The sequence below is a fragment of the Octopus sinensis genome, linkage group LG5 (genome assembly GCF_006345805.1).
Source record: "Octopus sinensis linkage group LG5, ASM634580v1, whole genome shotgun sequence".
Classification (NCBI taxonomy): Eukaryota; Metazoa; Mollusca; class Cephalopoda; order Octopoda; family Octopodidae; genus Octopus; species Octopus sinensis.
Window position 1 is genome coordinate 72,333,071 of NC_043001.1, and position 19,303 is coordinate 72,352,373.

Below are 19,303 nucleotides of genomic sequence, written 5' to 3' on the forward strand. Positions count from 1 at the left end.
ATTATGGGTGACATTTTCATTTGACACCGCTAGAAAAAAATCCCATTTTCCGTAACGGTGTCGTATGAAATTGTCACCCATGATTATAACCCTAGTATCGATCTATTGCATTTCAATCTATTTTAGATTTAGGGTTAGGGGTGGGGGAAGGGTATCTTTTTTTCTTCGCAAATGTAAATAAACCCAATCTGTTTCTTAAACGAGGGACATATTCATACAGCACGGAATGTTGTTTACCTAAATAGAGGCCAGCGATTGGTTAAAATTGCCGAAATGCTTGAAATTAAAGTGGAAATATGTTACAACATATAGAATTTTCTCAATAAAGCCAAGAAAAAATGGTTTTATAAACACATTCTACCAGTATACGAAGTTTAAAAGTGTTTAGTTAACTAGAAATTGTGTTGACATGTACCGTTCAAAGGGAAAAGATCCAAGACGGTTTCTGAAGGCTGGAATGTCTTTGATAATAGGTTTGCTGTATCAATTAGTTACACATCATAAGGGTCAATAGAACTTATTGAAGCAAGTTAACATGCTTGTGACATCATTGTGGGCAATGGTGAGGTTAAGGTGTCAGGACAGCGAAGCATCCTCACATGCATCACGTAACATCTTGGTAAGGCAAACCGCTAATGATGACAAGAATTTCACTTGTCAGTAGCCCAGCACCTTCGAAGATCTCAAATGTCACAGGCTGGAAGAAATGGTTCAGCAACAAGTCCTGTTACTTTAGGACAGTATTTCTCAACTATTTTTTGCCTATGTACTCCTTTGTTTGCCCTTTTACTCAGGTGGACCCTTATGGCCACTCAATGTTTAAAAAAATCCTATTATATTTTTATAATTACATATTAGGAATTGTATAAAAAAGAACTGTGTAAATATTTTAAGTAGTGTAGATGTATAACCAATTTATTGTGGATAAATTTTAACAACAAAATTTTGTTTGGACTCCCAAAGGCTATGTGGATCCTGGTTGATAACCACTGATTTAAGATTTTGTTACATTTAGCCACCCTCCCATTTATGGCAGCATCCTGGAGCATTACATTTGAAAGAATTGTATGAGTGCCTAAGAGTTGAAGCTGAATGTTCGCTTTGTTATATTTTGTGCAAAAAGAAAAGGCAATTTTGTGGTTATCAAACAATGCCTGTTTATGTATTACAAAATGATTGTAAGGTTTAATTTTTAAAAAAATAATTTTGCAATTGTTCATGAATATGAACAAAAGTGTTACTAGCACTAAGAAGCATTGTTCCAAATAAGCTGTCTGTCAATGGGTCTATGAAAGCAAAAGATATATATGTGGGAACAAACTCAACATTGTGAAATATCTAATTACACTGTGTAACACGATTTTTGTCCTTAAATTGCAACTGTTATTTCCTGTTTGCTTTCTAGAAAGCTTGAAAAATGGCTAATATTTCCTTCAAACTTTGCTTTTGTTACATTTATTCTTAACCCCCAAAGAATCCCTCCTAGCACATGGCTATGATGCTTCCCTACTACTCTTGCTCATAATCAGAGATGCACATATTGTCAGCCACAAAAAGACATGCTCAAATGGTTAAGATCGTGCAACTGACAAGCAAATCTGTGGTATTGAGCAGAATATTTGCTATAATGATATTTTTGCTTCAGCAATTCAATGCTGAATATGTTAGAAATATAATGGAAAATAAGTCAGTTTCAAAACATTGATGTCTAGATGACAAAAGCAAACTTTGAAAGGAATAGCAGGCATTCCATTTGATTTCAAGACAGAAGCAAATAAGAAATAACGCTTACTGACCAAATACAGACAAAAAATTAAAATTTTGTTACACATTGTTATTACTACAGCGCATACAACCATCCACTCCACTGGGCAGTCCTCTCGTCTCCCAAGGATCATGCTCTATTGAGAACTTGCAATTGAAACAAGACCCAGAGAAGTCTGAAATTCTGTTTTAAAGACCAGCTCAAATGGACTTTGGCTCAAGCAAACATCCAGCCATCCTCATGGGAACAGAATGCCATGGATAGGACAGCCTGAAGGACTGCTATCTGCAATGGAGCCAGCTACTTCGAGCAGAACAGACAACAAAATGAAGAGGCAAAATGCAGGAGAAGAAAAGAATATCTTCAACATCCTTGACCTGCACAGACCATCCTGTGCTAGTTCTGCCCACAGCTCTTTCACCACCGACTTGGACTCCAAAGTCACTTTTGACACAAACGTCAGCCAAGGAGACTGGATGGAAACTGACGAACACAATGCTCGGATACGAGCTGGAGCTGACTATAGTGCAATACAACTCCTCTTTATAGGAAATGCTTTGTATGTTTTTGTTTCATCCATGTTCTCACAGTTAATCCTTTTGATACCAACCTGTCAAAGTCTACTAGTTCTATTATATTCATGTTTTGAAATAAACTAACTAAAATCTTTCCATCAAAATTTTATAATTTATGTTTCAAATACTACTTAATCATGATAATACTAAAACTCTAGGGATGTTTGAAATATCTCAGAAATAGTATATTTTATCTTAATTTTTTTTTTACATATTTATTTTCATACTTGCCTTCGGCAGTGCAGTACAAATTTTGGCGATCTTTCGTCTCTAGTAGACCTTTCCGTCGATTTCCGTAAAAAACTTTTTTTTTTTACATATGGGCTTGCGGGAACTTTTGAAGTAATGAGAGCGAAAGAGACTAAGAGAAAGCGATTGTATGACGAGGGAAATTCTTTTGAAGTTACCGTGCATGGGAAGCATTGATGTACATGTGTGTATGTGTTTGATGGGGTGTGGGAGACAGACAGTATGTTGTGTAAGTGAACTGTCAGAATTGTCCCTTCGTCTCAAAACAACACAAATCACTGTACCGACTAGACTGTCGGATGTTGCTACATATCGCTGGTCACAATGCGCTTCCTCGCATTGTTGTAGCTTCTGAGTGATGCCACCCTGAGGCTAGACGGGTAGGGTTGTCCATTTAAAACTGTGTCGATCGTAGTAACGTGAAACGAAGTCTTTTGCTCAAAGCCTTTTCCTTTGCATGCAACTCTTTTCTCATGAGAAGAATATCTCCTCATTTTATAACTCTCCCGTCTTTTTCTTACCATTTCACCATCGTCACATCAACAGAGACATTAAGGCTGCACAGTAGCAGTCGACAAGGCATGTATGCCCAAAATTTTGTAACATTTGAACTTCTATTTAAACAATTAAACAATTTTTGTTGTTTCTTGATGAAAAAATACATGGCTCACATGACTCAACACACATACACGAATTCAGAATACACACACATATAATGAATGTCTTGGCATGTATACACAAACACACGTTCGCTATCTGTCACATATAGACATACTTTGTCTTCGAGCTCTCTAAGAAAAAAGACCGTTGACATTTTGACGCACGCAATATTTTAATCATTTGTATTTCGTCTGTCTATGTTCTGAGTTCAAACTCCGCCAAAGTCGAAAACAAAATTGTAATTCGTAACTTAAACGTAGTTTAATTTTAAGAATTTTAACCAATGAAATCGCAGCATTCGAGCTCAAATTATTTACCTCTTCTTCTGTCTTCTACATGTGCTAGAAATAACAGCTATATCTCTTAAATCGTTTAATTTCGTCGCCCAATAAAAATATTAACGATATTTTTTGAATATTTTCTTTATTTTTTTTTTACCGAAAAGGCTTCTCCCATGGTTTTGAAGGGCCAGAAACAACAAAAACAAAACAATAATATACCTAAATCGGTCTCGAGTTTGCGCGTAGAGTGTTAGTAGTATTGTAAAAATTTGCGAGATATTTTTTCATAAAAGGATGCCCCCAGCTTGTCGGAAGCTGTGATATAAATTGGGAAAAAAATCCTCGGCACCAGTGCGTAATTGGTACTTAATTTATCAACCCTGAAACGATGAAACATTGACCCCACCCCACCTTCTGTGCAAATTTGTTGCGGCAAGTGGCAAAACATGAACGTGTATTTTTGCTTGTGTGCGTATGTGTGTGTATGTATATGTCCGTTTGTATGTGTGTGTACGCTTATATATTAATTACTATGTGCTTGTGCAAATGTGCGTGTGTGTGTCGTGCGTCTGCTATATTTCTTTATCAATATCGATAACGCAGCAATGTTGGGATTTCATTGGTTAAAATTCGAAGATGTTGGGATTTCATTGGTTAAAATTCGTAAAAATTAAACTACGTTTAAGTTACAAATTACAATTTTGTTTTCAATTTTGTTTACAATAATGTTTTCTTTTGACACATTCTACCAGTGTACGAAGTTTCAAATTTTTTAGTTAACTAGGAAAATCTGGCCTTCAAAAAGAAAGGATCCGAATATTTTAATCATTTAGAGATATTTTAAACTGAATATGATTTCATCATCTGGACTTCGTTAATTTCCGTAAAATGTTTTTATTTATTTACTTTTGTTTTAAACTGGAAGATGTATGTACGTGTATATGAAATGGATATGTGTGTATGTGAAAGACACACACATACACACACAGAGACAGAGTGAATGAAGGTGTGTGTTGTCATGTATAGGTACATGCATCAATACATATGCATACATTTTTTGTATGTACGTGGGCATGTGTGTGTGAGAGAGAATGTGTGTGTGTGTGAGTGAGTGAGCATGTGTGTTCTCGTGTGTGTGTAAGTGGCACACACACTATCTCTTTCACACACACATACATTATTCACTTTCTCCTCTCTTTCACTTTAAAACAAAAGTAACAGGTGATTTTCAGGATTAAAATTGTTTAAAAAAGGCTCATGTATATTGATTACTATTGTTTGAATAGTTCCAATTAAATTAGTCCAGAAGTTAAGTTAAATATATATATACATGCTTAAGTACTGTTAATTCCCATTCTATACACTGGCAAATAATTCCGTGAATGCTTTATCAGGCAAAGCTGGGTAGTAAGTCTAGTAATGACTACTAAATTTTTCATTATTTTCCAAATTAATCAAAACAACAACATATTTCAACAGAAATCTGACAATAAAGAGGTTTATAATAACAAAGTTATTTTACTAAATTCTTCATTATTTTCAAAATCAATTAAATGAAAACCAGTATATTTCAACAAAAATATTGAACAATTGATTTTCAGGGAATGCTATTCTACAAAATAGAAGTGCCATGTCTAATTGTGGAGGGAACCTGTGGAAAGGATAGATCCAGGAAGACACACCAAGGCGTCCAGGCTACCAATGTCCAGAGATGAAATATTTATTCAAGTGAAATAAATTATTATTGTTATTTGTTCAGAGATTCTTGTTTCTGCTATTTTCCTTTCCACGACTATGTAAGGAATTGTGAGGCACCCATCCAGTGCCAACCTCACTACATAGAAATCCTTTAGGTGGGTTGTACCTGTAATTCAAGAGGTACAGCCTTGCCACACACTATGTCACACAGATTCTGTTTGAGAATTAGATTAGGGGTATATATGCTTTTGAAATACTCAGCCACTTGTATGTTAAATGAGGAGCAGGTAATTCAGTTGATCAAATAACTGAATCTTTCTCATCAAACGACAAAGATCTATCACCTGTATATTTAACACAGACTGCACTAGACTGCAGTCTCTTTTGGCTTGGTTTCTATATCTGGATGCCTTTCCTAACACCAACTACTCCACAGAGTGTACTGGGTGTCTTTTACGTGTCACTGGCATGGGTGCCTTTTACATGTCACCAGTATGGGTGCCCTTCATATGTTGCCAGCACTGGCTAAGAGTTGTCAAGCAGTGGTGGCAGACAAATGTAAACATGAAGACACACATACACATCAATATACATATATATGACAGGCTTCTTTCAGTTTCCATCTACCAAATTCACTCAAAAGGCTTTGGTTTATGCTGAGCTATAGCAGAGGACACTTGCCTAAGGTGTCATGCAGTGGGATCAAACCAAGAAGCATGTTGTTGGGAAACACACTTGTTACTACAAAGCATGCCTACATCTAAGTATTTTGTTTTTTAATTTAGGGTATTTTAAAAGTTTTCATTATTAAAGGTATGAGTCCCATTAAAAATCATAGATTATAAGGTGTGAACTGGCAGAATCATCAGCATGCTGGGCAAGATGTTTAGCTACATTTCTTCCATCTTCACATTCTGAGTTCAAATTTTGCTGAGGTCGACTTTGCCTTCCATCCTTTTGGAGTCAATAAAAGGAGTACCAGTTAAACATTGGGGGTGATGTAATTGACTTACTCCACCCAAGAGGAGTGATTTAAAAAAATTTCATGCTACAATTTCTAATGGGCTGAGAGAGCACATAGAAGTTCTCTTGTTGGTTTGATAAGATCCCTGCAGTAGGCCATGTTATTATAATGGATATTAGATTAGAAAATAGGTTGAACAGTTAATTGATTAATTTGATTATAGTGTAATAATATAATGTTCTGCTAAATGTTTGTGGGTGTCATTCAGTTACTTTTTCACACAGCCCAAGAAGCACATTTTCATTGATCAACTCAACCAGTGATCACCGAAGACCAGCCAACAAACACGCTCGGGACACTTAATTAATCCATTTTTGCTGACAATGTATCAGAGTTTTATAATTCCGCTTCTGTACAAACGATATAAACTGAGTTGGCTTAGTTCTCACCTGTTCAGTATCAACAGTTCTTATCTCAGCTATAATCTGGCAATTATTCTGTCTATTTATCACCTGCACAAAATAAGCATTTCTACTCTATATTTCATATACACACATGCGTGCGTGCGTGCACACACACACACATGCATGCTTGCACACACACACACACAGTCCTTATCTCTATTTACATTTACATTGATCTATTTCTCTCTCCCCTCATTCTTATCTCCTTGTTTTTCCCATTCTACCTTTATTTACACCTCTTCATTTATATCTACATTGACCTCTCTTTATCAACATTGATCCCTCTCTCTCTTCATTTCTACTTATATCAATGTTTCTCTGCTTCTCTCATCTCCATATTTTCTCCCTTACTGTCTCTGTATATCCATTTGCATCAATCTCTCTCTCTCTCACTTTCTTTGCTGTTCTTGACTGCCTCTACATCTCACTCTCCCTTATCTACGTTTCTCTCTCTTTTTCTCCATCTCCATTTACATTTTTTTATCTCTTCTCTTTCTGCTTTTCTTGACTGTTTTTACATCCTCATCTCTCTCACCTCTGTCTGTCTGTCTCTCTAAATATCTTTCTTAACTTCTTGCCTCCTCTTCCTCCCTATTTCAGCAACATGAACCTTAGCGAGGCAAATTACACCAAAGACAGAATTGCCTTTAAAGTCTAAGGTAACAGGAAGTCTGAGGAAACAAAAGCAATGCTCCTTGCATGGAACTTAGCAGAAGGATCATCACCAAACAATTTAATTTCAGAAACCCTGAACAGAGTTGTTTCTCACAGGACAATGGCTCAGAAAGGAACTTGAAGCAGTTCAGCAATGCTACACAAGAAAGATTGCATCAATGGAACAGCTAAACTACTAGGAAAGTCTGAAAGAATTGTGACTCTACTTCCTGGAGTGAAGATAGGAGAGTTATATTGTGATATACATATAGAAGATCCTAGAGGGGTTACTATCAAACTTTGGCTTTGAGAGTCACACCAGTCCTTGAATTGGACGTCAATGTATTGTTCCAAAGGTCATGCCCATCCTGTCTAGAGTGATGTCCAGATGAACCTACATCACTGCAAGAAGCTCAAAAGAAGGCATCAGTAACAAATTCCCTCCTTCACAAGAAACCGATCACAATAAAATGGCCAATGGCAAGGTGATACTACAGGCAATGCTCCTGCAACAATCACAGCTTTTAGGCTGAAATACATAAATGAATAATAGAATATGATGCTGTGTGGTAAGAAGTTTGCTTCCCAACACATGATTTCTGTTTCAGTTCCACTGCATGACACTCTAGGTGAGTCAAGTGTCTTCTGCTATAGTCCTGGAGCAACCAAAACCTTGTGAGTGGATCCAGTAGATGGAAACTGAAAATTCATTGTGTATGTTAGTTAGTTAGTTAGTTAATTTGGCTCAAAAGCAAATAGCAAGGCCATGTAGGGGGACATGGAGTTAAGTACAGGGTGGTGTTCATGTAAAGAGTTCAGGCCACTTGAGGTCCAGGGAGGCTTTGAACAAAGCGGTCGTCGGCATCTTCACCATCTCGTCTGGCAGCTTGTTCCACGGATCTGCAACCCGGACGGAGAAAGCTCCTCTCCTTCGATTGAGATGAAATCGTCGCAGGTAGAGCTTTTCGGAATGACCCCGCAGCCGATGCTCCGGAGCAGGAGTGAAGAACAGCTCTTTCGAGAGGTTACACTTCCCGCTTATGATGTTGTGGGCGAGAATGAGATCACCACAGCGGTGGCGTTTTTCAAGAGAATAAAGGTCGAGCGTCCTCAGCCTTTCTTCGTAGGACAAATTTTTGAGACCATGAATGTATGTATGTATGTATGTATGCATGTATGTATGCATGTGTGCATATTTATATATATATATATACACATACACACACACATACACACACACACACACACACACACACACACACACATACACACACATACAGGGTATTCAGGCTAAATTTGACAAGTTTTTGTGTCTCCTTTATCAGGAAGAATTTGATGTATTGTTAAATTGTCAACAGCACTGGAGAACATAAAGATTATAGATGTAGTTGAAGAAAAATTAACTGACATGGAGGACTGGAAGTCATTTGAATATTGAAAATGAATTATCTATATCAATATGATACACACTTGGTATTGAAATGCTGAAATTATGACCTCTGCCCAATGCTCTGTGAACATTGTAAAGGCTGTAAAATTTGACATGGACAACTGCAACACACACTACGAAGCCATAGCCAAAAGAAAGGACACAATAGGTGTTCTGACTGTGTCCGCAACCCCAAATGCAGCCTCACATCTCTGAACAGGGCTTTAAGCTTAATTCAGAGATGGCTATGAGTAGCTACTGGAGACTGTGTTCTATCCCTTACAGGAGAGGGTAGCTGCTGGAAGGCTATATATGTGTCAGCAGGATTTGGCTTGTTGCCATACCTCCAGAAAGAATCAGAAGTGTTTGTCAGAGAATTTCTATGACATCACTAGCTCCAATTTCTGGCCTCCTAATTCCCTCAATTGTAATTCACTGGATTAATATATGCAGGAATTGTCTGAAAAATGTTGACTGAGAATTCTTAAGACTCATCAGTTTTGACAATTTTGGTTGCTTTATCAGTTAAGCCTGCTTGGTGTTCGGCTTTTCCCAGACCTGTTTCTCTATTAATATTTATGCTTTTGTCATCCAAATTAATGGATGATTTAGCAATTCGCAAATGTGTATACACAAAATTAATATAAACAGCAGGTTGCAATGTTTCCTCAAAAAGGAGAATTATAATTATCATTAAATGGATGTTAAAAAACATTTATATTATTAGAAATAAGAGCTAAAATGCTCTAATGCTGTAGTTAACACACATGAATGAAAACATATACATTAGCAGGAACCATAATTGTCTGAAAAATGCTGACTGAGAATTCTATAGACTGATGTTAGTTTCAGCAATTTTTGTTGCCTCATAGAGCATTTTAGCTCTAATATAAGAATATATATGTACATATATATATGAAGGCATGTGGCTTAGTGGTTAGGATATTTGATTCATGTACCCCTACATTTTGTACATTTCGTATTTGTAATCTTGTGGAAAAGTTCAGAAAGTAGCACACAATGTCAGCTCAGAAACGCAAGCAGACTGAGTTTACGCTGAAGGAAAAGAAGGAGATTATCGATGCTGCGAAAAACGTTATTGTCGGGCCCCTCGTATCATTAGTAATATCTGATACAAGTTACCGCCCCTTGTATTGTCCGACATGTTTCACTCTAGAAGAAATAGCAAAGGAGGTAATGCATAACGAAGAGCCGGTGGAAAGTGAAGACAACAAGGTAATTGTGGAAGAGGAATACGTTTTGTTTGCAGATGCCCAGAGAGCATGGAGCACTATCCGAAAGATTATGCAGCAGCAGAGCAGCGGAAAACCCAGCATCATGCAGGCGTGTGATAGGCTAGACAACGAAATGAATGAAATCCGCCGAAAGAAGATGCGTCAGCCGACAATTTTTGAGAGCTTCGGGATTAACTAAAAGCAATCTGAACTTAATAAACTTGGATGTCTTCTTTTTACCATTGCATTGAACTTCTTATTGGCCTTACTTCCTACACTATGAATTTTTATTCATATGTTCAGTAAATTTTTGGTTATGTAGTGTTTAGATAACAGACCCTCGGTACTATGCCACTTTGGCTCAGTCCCGCAGGGTGGCATAGTAGCGAGAGTTGACTGTAATTGATTAATATCAATTTCTACCCTCATTATTTAATTTCTATATATATCAGTGTATATATATTTCATGCTTCTTACAGCATTAGGAGTTTTTAACTCTTACTTCTTTCAATATAGATGCTTTACAATCTGTGACAATTAAATTTTTTGTTTATGTTATTATATTGTGCCTAGTTGTTTATATTAATATATATATATATAAATTAACAGAATGAGATAAAAATCTAAGGCAGTGAAAGGTTTCAGAACATTTATAAATAGAATGTCTTACAGCTGTTTCCGGGATATTTTAACTATTTTAAACTATAGTCTGTCCATAGCACTTTCTCAGCATTACCTGACACTTTTGGGTCTTCTTGACACCATTACCTCTCATAACCTATATAGTATATATATAATGATTGCTTCATCTTGATAGCTGTCCTATCAACACACACACTACACCCCATCACACAGCACAATCACTCCGTTGATGGGCCCTCAAATGACTTTTAAGACCAACTGCTGACAGGGTTTAACACACAAGTGACATATTATTCATGTTTCTTCTATATCTTTGTCCTTTGGAATCTGATTCTGAAGGAATGTTTTTGTGAACTAGCATGTCTTTTAAGTTCAGATATTGTCTTACAACTTTTGTGACATATGACACAAGTTGTAAGAAGCAGTTGATGTCCAAGATTATTACCTATCTGGGCATTTCGATTTTCATGTGACTTCATGAGTCATGTATCCTGCTTTTGACAACAAAACATGATACATTTTCACTGTTCACTGTTGATTACAGTTCCAATTGTTCCTTTGCAACAGGCCCTTTTAAGCTTGGAGTGCTGAATCATTTTTTCCTCCCAGGCATTGCAATCAGTCCTAACAGCACCTCTCCACTTGTTCTGATCTAGAACATCAAGTTCCCAATCACTATTGCTCATATCTAGTTTCTTCAGGTTTTCCTTCACACAGTCTTTATACCTTTTGTTTACCAGAATTGAGCTCACCATAAAAAAAGATGCTTTGGTAATCGCTTATCTTTCTTTCTAATAACATGTCCAGCACATCTCATTTGAGCTAAGATAATATGTTGTTCAATTGAGCTACAACGTGCCATGCACAAAACCTCTGTATCTGGCATGAAACATTCCCACTTGACTCCCAAGATATGTCTGAGGCACTTTTGATGAAATCTCTCCAGCATTTTTATATGACACTTGTAAGTGGTCCATGTCTCACTCGAATAAAGATGTGCAGTCAATACACATATTTTATAGACACTGATTTTTATCGCCAGGGAAATACCTCTATCCACCCATACTTGCTTTTTAAGCTTTCCAAATGCAATACTTCCCTTCTCTATTCGATAGTATTTCTAGCATCAAGACTACCATCTCTTGACATGGTGCTTCCAAGATAAACAAAGGTGTCAACAACTTCTAACCTTGTTCCATTCACAAAAATGTTTGGTTCAGGATATGTTTGTCCTGACACAGGAGTAAACATTACTTTGGCTTTCCCCAGAATAATTGTGAGTCCAAAATGTACACATGCAGTGGAAAATCTGTCCATTAAATGTTGCATATCCCCTTCTGCATGTGCCAACAAATCAGCATCATCAGCATAAAGTAATACTCTAACAAATATTTTGTAAGTCTTTGTTTTACAGTTAAACTGGGTCAAATTAAAAATGCGACCAGCTGCTCTACATCACTTCTCATATATATATATATATATATATATATATCATACATAATGCTCAGAGACAATTAACACTGAAAATGTGCACAAAACAGCTTCCGCCACATGCCAGGAGAAAAAACTAGAAGTAGTTGATAGCTTCTATTACCTAGGTGACCAAGTCAGTAGCGGGGGTGGATGCTCTGAGAGTGTAGCTGCTAGAATAAGAATAGCCTGGGCAAAGTACAGAGAGCTCCTACCTCTGCTGGTGACAGAGGGCCTCTCGCTCAAAGGAAAAGGTAGACTGTATGATGCATGTGTGCAAACAGCCATGCTACATAACAGTGAAACATGGGCTGTGACTGCTGAGGACATGTGTAAGCTTACAAGAAATGAAACTAGTATGCTCTGCTGGATGAGTAATGTCAGTGTGCATACATGACAGAGTGTAAGCACCCTGAGAGAAAAGTCGGACTTAAGAAGCATCAGATGTAGTGTGCAAGCGAGACGAATGGATGAGGACAGCTTTGTGAAAAAGTGTCACACCCTAGCAGTAGAGGGAACTTGTGGAAGAGGTAGACCCAGGAAGACCTAGGATGAGGTGGTGAAGCACGACCTTTGAATGTTGGGCCTCATGGAAGCAATGACGAGTGACCGAGACCTTTGGAGATATGCTGTGCTTAAGAAGAGCCAAATGAGACTGTAACCGTGGCCTATGCTAGTGCAGTATAACCAGCCCATTTAAGAATACCCTTCAATCATTGGGCAATAAACTGTGCTTGCAAAGACCTGTTGAGTCAAGTGAAATCATTGCTATGGTCATGCCAGTACCGCCTGACTGGCACCCATGCTGGTGGCACGTAAAAAGTACCATTCAAGCGTGGTTGTTGCCAGTGCCGCTTGACTGGCCCCCATGCTGGTGGCACATAAAAAGTGCCATTCAAGTGTAGTCGATCTCAGTACTACCTGACTGGCTCTCATGCCGGTGGCACATAAAAAGCACCCACTATACTCTTGGAGTGTTTGGTGTTAGGAAGGGCATCCAGCTGTAGAAACCTTGCCAGATCAGATTGGAGCCCAGTACAGCCTTTCTGGCTTGCCAGTCCTCAGTCAAACTGTCCAACTCATGCCAGCATGAAAAGCAGATGTTAAATGAGGATGATGATGATGATGATACATACATGCATACATACATACATACATACATACATACATACATACATACATACATACATACATACATACATGTATATTGAATAAGTACTACACAGAAAGCAATTGTACATATAAATAGATAGAACAGGGAAGTTGGTTTTTATTGATTTAATTTGGAGAGGCTACCAGGACTAAATATTGATTAAATGGTTCCTACTGGTAGTGTGACATAATTAGATTTTGTGTGGGAGATAGTCATATAATAGATAGGTTCATTTTAAGGGTTAAAACAAATATTAAAGGGAAGACTATATGAAGCTTACATGAAATGCCTGATAGTGTATGGCAGAGAGATATGGGTTATGAATGTAGAAGATGTACAGCAGAAAGAAAGGAATGACTCCTATACTGTCCATTGTTAATTTACACAAAAGATTAAATACTACTGATTTGAAATGATTAATAAGATGTAATTAATGGATATTGATGACTACAAGAATGAGAAAATACATCTAGGGATGTCTGGTTTAACACTGCTATCAGGTATCCTGTGAGCCTTTAACAAGCCTGTCTGTTATATTTAGGTTAGGCTTCCACTTTGCACGTAACTTCTGCTTTCCCTTCCAAGAGTATTGGAGGTCCCAGAAATGGTCATGGGCACTACCTACTCCCTGGTTAAAAGATAGAAATTATATATTGGATGTTGATAGGGGAAACATTTGGGTTGTAGGGAAATGTCTATGGGTAGCAGTTAATACTGTGTAATAAAAAGGCGGTTAGCTGGCAGAATCATTAGCACACTGGGCAAAATGCTTAGCAACATTTCATCTGTCTTCATATTTTGAGTTCAAATTCTGCTGAGGTCAACTTTGCCTTTCATCCTTTCGGAGACATTGAACACTGGGGTCAATGTAATCAACTTAACCCTTCCCCTGAAATTGCTAGCCTTCTGCAAAAATTTGAAAATGATATTGGGTTATAAGGTTGACATTTGTGGTATAGTGTAAATATTCGAGATACAGAGTGAGCATTTGGGTTTAAAAGGGTACTTTGAGTTTGAGGGAGAACATCTGAGCTATCTGGAGGACATTTGGGCTATGGGATCAATATTTAAACAAAAATGGCTAATATCTAAGTTATAGGGTTAACATATGAATTATAGGTCAACATTTAGGATATAAAATTGAGAAATATAAAGAAGATACCACATTACAGATCTATATTACTGCATGGAAAAAAAAAAACTAAACTGGCATTTTAATGAAGATGAAGTTGTTTTGTTGTTGTTGATGATGATGAGGATGAGCAGGGTGAGGAGTGGAGGTTGATGTAATTAGGTGTCAAAATCTCGCTCACCCTTGGAAAATGTTCTCCACACTAAGTTGTCTCTCTACATGAAGACATCATTGTCAACACAGTATGCTGTTGTGTAATTATTAATAGACAAGGCTATCTTTAGAAATCACCTCTCACAAGGCAATGTTGGGGATGAGTCACCTATGTGGTTCCTTGATTTGCCAGGACTAGCAGCTAAATCTCTCTAAATACAATGTTTTATCATCTTAAAAAAGGGACTTGCTGGTTTATGTGGTCCTGGGTCTCTGTGCATAAGAAAATAACAAGATGGTCATGGCTGGAATGCTTTTGATCATAGGCCAACTAGATCACAGTTGACCTGTGGAGGGTGTGTGTGTCAAATGATATCATCATCATCAACAACATTCTACACAACTACTACTACCACAGCACCACCATCACTGCCACCACCACCACCAACCACCACCACCACCACCACAACAACAACAACAGCTGCTGCTGCTGCTACCACCACCACCACCACCACCACCACCACCACCACCACCACCACCACCACCCCACCACCACCACCACCACCACCACCACCACCACTACTACTACTACTACTACTACTACTACTACTACTTCCTCACTGGTTAGTTTACATTTTTGATTAGAAGTACAGTACTCAAGTGGGTTAGAACTCAAATGAAGTTGTCATCAGTGTTATGCCACAGAACCACAGAACCACCATAAAACTGTTCTGCATTGATTAGATATCAATATTTATTGACAACTATAACAACAACAATGGCAATAACGGTCATAGAATCAGTATATGTTCCACCCCCATCATCTCTGTCACATGTATCAGCCACAAGAACTGCATCAGCAGCAGCACTGTATGCCCCACCTGGTACATATATTGACAACAGCAGCAACGACCACAAGAGCAGGTACAACAACAATAGCAGCAGCAGCAGCAACAACAACAGCAGCAGTAGGTACAACAGAAGCAGCAACAGTAATTATTTGTCATTCTCATTATAAACACCCAATCTTCATACTTCACCGCCAGAGAAACACCACCACCATCAAAACTACCACCACCACCACCACTACCAAGTCCAGATATGATGAAACTTTGTGCTGTTATGATGTTCATCACTTTCCTGCTCCACCAGGAAGGTAAGTCATTAACTAGCTGTCATCTTGATTACATCTACTCACACCCACAATCACATGCACACACAAACACAAATATACACACATAGTTATATTTAGAAGGTATCCAACAATTGTAGAAATATTTCAAAACCGTGATATATGCACATATGTATATATCATCATCAGCATCATCATCATCATCATCATAAACATCATCATCATCATCACCATCATCATTGTCATTGTTTTCACTTTTGCCTTTCGATGGTCAGACAGAATTTTGTCAATGAGGCAACGAAACAATAACACACACACACACATACATTCATCTATCTAATCTATCTATCTATCTATCTATCTATCTATCTATCTATCGATAGGTAGATAGATAGATAGATAGATAGATAGATAGATAGATAGATAGATGACAAGCTTCTTTCAGTTTCTGTCTACCAAACTGACTTACAAGGTTTGTTGAGCCTAAGGCTATAACAGAAGACATCTGCCCAAAGGGCCACATAGTGGAATTGTACCCAGAACCATGTGGTTGGAAGGCAAACCTCTAACCACACAGCCACACCTGTATTTATACATACACACACACACATATGTATGTATCATCATCATCATCATTATCATTTAATGTCCGCTTTCCATGCTGGTATGGGTTGGATAGTTTGACTGAAAACTGGTAAGCCAGGGAGCTGCACCAGGTTCCGATATGATTTGGCAAGGTCTCTATGGCTGGATGCTCTTCCTAGCATCAACCACTCCAAGAGTTTAGTGGGTGTTTTTTATGTGCCATTAACCTGACACTGGCATTGGCCATGACTATGATCTCACTTGGTTTGACAGGTCTACACAAGCATGGTGTATATATATTCTTTTATTCTTATTCTTTTATTCTTTTCACTCATTTGACTGTAGCCATGCTGGAGCACCACCTTTAGTTGAACAAATAAACTCTCAGGACTTATTCTTTGTAAGCCTAGTACTTATGGTATTGGTCCCTTTTGCCGAACCGCTAAGTTACGGGGGTGTAAACACACCAACATCGGTTGTCAAGTAATAGTGGGAGACAAACACAGAAACACACACATACATATATATATACATATACATAAAAAAGATAAATTAAATGTAGAGATATTCTACTGACATTCAATAATTTATTTATATTACTATTTGTTGGCCCTTTTATGGTTTTTATAATTATTTATATAATATTATGTTAAGCTATATATTATATATAATATATCATATTCATACTATTCAATGAAATATTGGAATATAAATAAATTATTGAATGTCAATAGAATATCTATATTTAATTTATCTTTTTTATTGAATTATACCAATATTTATATGGTATCCAACTGGAGTACCAGTGAATTGGATGTTTAAGACCCCTTTGAAGGATCTATATCTATCCCTCTCTCTCTCTCTCTCTCTCTCTCTCTCTCTCTATATATATATATATATATATATATATATATATATATATATATATATATATATATATATAACTCCAAACTTACAGGGAAAAATTCAATTTAGTATTAAATCAAATTTCTCAATATAAATATATAATATATAATATACATAAATTAGAGAAAAACCACTATAAACCATATCATAAAGAAAAAATAAAATATATTATAAAACATATAACTAGATCACAAAATGTACAAAAAATGAATAAACAATATATAGTAAACAATTGCAGCGTGGAAGGTGTTTATAAGCCATTTAAGAAACACACAAAAGCCGTTCGATTCACTTCAACATTTAAGTTTAATTTGTCAAAATATTTTCGTCGCTAAAATCCGCGACCTGTTCACTGACAAAGTCCGTGATGCAGCACGGACTTTGTCAGTGAACAGGTCGCGGATTTTAGCGACGAAAATATTTTGACAAATTAAACTTAAATGTTGAAGTGAATCGAACGGCTTTTGTGTGTTTCTTAAATGGCTTATAAAAACCTTCCACGCTGCAATTGTTTTCGTTTCAGCACACGATCTCAGATCAAATTACTTGCTATGCGAGTACATCTCCGTAATATATAGTAAGTAAAAAGACTATGTATGTTTTGTGGTTATAACTTCAATTTGAATTACAATTAAATTTGAATTTAATTGAAAAACAATTCAATTTAAAAGTAAAGTCACTCCTCAGGTCAACAATAATAACAATAATAATGAAATAAATAATCAAATAGAATTAAACAATATTTCTTAAAGAAATAAAAACATGATTCTTCTTATAGAAGAAACTCCATTAACTAAATTTGAAACTTAAAAAGTAGGACCGGTTGTCTATAATACATTTATCATGTTAAAAACTTAAGGTAAAAAAATAGAGTAAATAGATAGAAAAATGTATTTTATCTGTGAAGATATATTTTAGCATTGAGAATAATATTAACAAACTATAGTATATCTTTACTGGAAAAATATAAGTTTCAAATTTAGTTAATGGAGTTTCTTCTATAAGAAGAATCATGTTTTTATTTCTTTAAGAAATATTGTTTAATTCTACAAACTGAAAAGGGAGCTTGACAGAATTAACTAAATTAGAGTCGAATAATGGTTTCATATTATTTTATAATTAAGATCTAAATTGTTGATATATGAATGCAAAAAAGATAGTTGAATAACTGTAAACCTATTTTTGGGCCACCCAGTATATATAAATATATATTTATATATGCATATATATATATATATATTATATTATATATATATATATATATATATATATATATATATATATATATATATATATGGACATATTACTTGAAGCCTTTGACGAAGTAGAAGGGGATATAGCTTCACTTGGGGTAGAAGACAACTGGAGGATTCTAAGGGACAACCTGCTGAGAGCCACTCACCAGATCTGTGGCTGGTGCAAAGTCCCCTCTCGACCTAAAATAACGTGGTGGTGGAACAATGTTGTAGACAGGGCTATTAGAGAAAAAAGACAGGCTTGGAAGGACTGGAAGAATGGGGATAGCAGGGAATTGTATCAGACTGCCAAAAGAGAAGCTAGGAGACAGGTTTATTTAGCCAGAGGGGAAGCAGATAAGAAAAAATTTGCCAATGTTCTGTGCCGTAAGGACCAAAGACTTGAGGTATTTCGTGTTGCAAGACAGTGTGTGAGAGAGAATCATGATGTGGTAGGAGAGAAATGTGTTCGCATGGATGATGGTTCACTTGTTCTAAATGAGGATACAAAGAGAGAGGTTTGGAGATGCCACTATGAAAGGTTGCTGAATAAAGAAAATGAATGGGATAAAGAGAGTCTGCCGAATGTCGACCCAACAGAGGGACCAGCTATCCGAGTTGACAGTTCCTTGGTAGTTAAGGCAATTAGAAGCATGAAGACAGGCCCATCAGGAATTACTGCAGAGATGCTAAAAATATCTGGTAGTGTCGGCTATAGCCTAGTCACCTGTATAGTTAACCAGGTGATACACGAAGGAGTCATACCCAATGACTGGTGTAGCAGCATAATAGTCAACTGCTACAAAGGTAAAGGTGATGCCCTAGATACAAATAATTACAGAGGTATCAAGCTGTTGGATCAGGTAATGAAGGTTACGGAGAGGATCATAGCCCAACTAATTAGAGAGAGAGTTAGTTTAG

General features: G+C 36.8%; 2 protein-coding genes across 3 annotated transcripts in view; one reads left to right on the plus strand and one right to left on the minus strand.

Moving 5' to 3' along the window:
• Window positions 1-2,587, minus strand: part of LOC115211907 (translin-associated protein X) — a 19,699-nt gene extending 17,112 nt beyond the window's left edge. Inside the window, exon 1 of the mRNA XM_029780653.2 lies at window positions 2,572-2,587. The gene's annotated coding sequence lies outside the window, so the exon portion shown is untranslated. The remainder of the gene's footprint in view (window positions 1-2,571) is intronic.
• Window positions 1,862-19,303, plus strand: part of LOC115212181 — a 27,739-nt gene continuing 10,297 nt past the window's right edge. The window contains exon 1 of one of the 2 annotated variants that reach the window (XM_036502736.1): window positions 1,862-2,324. Coding sequence is in view for 1 of the 2 variants with exons in the window: in XM_036502735.1 (XP_036358628.1) it covers window positions 15,626-15,680 (55 nt within the window). In the remaining variant the exon portion in view is untranslated. Of the gene's footprint in view, window positions 2,325-15,147; window positions 15,681-19,303 lie in introns of those variants that run through there. The other variant, XM_036502735.1, reaches the window with a different exon arrangement.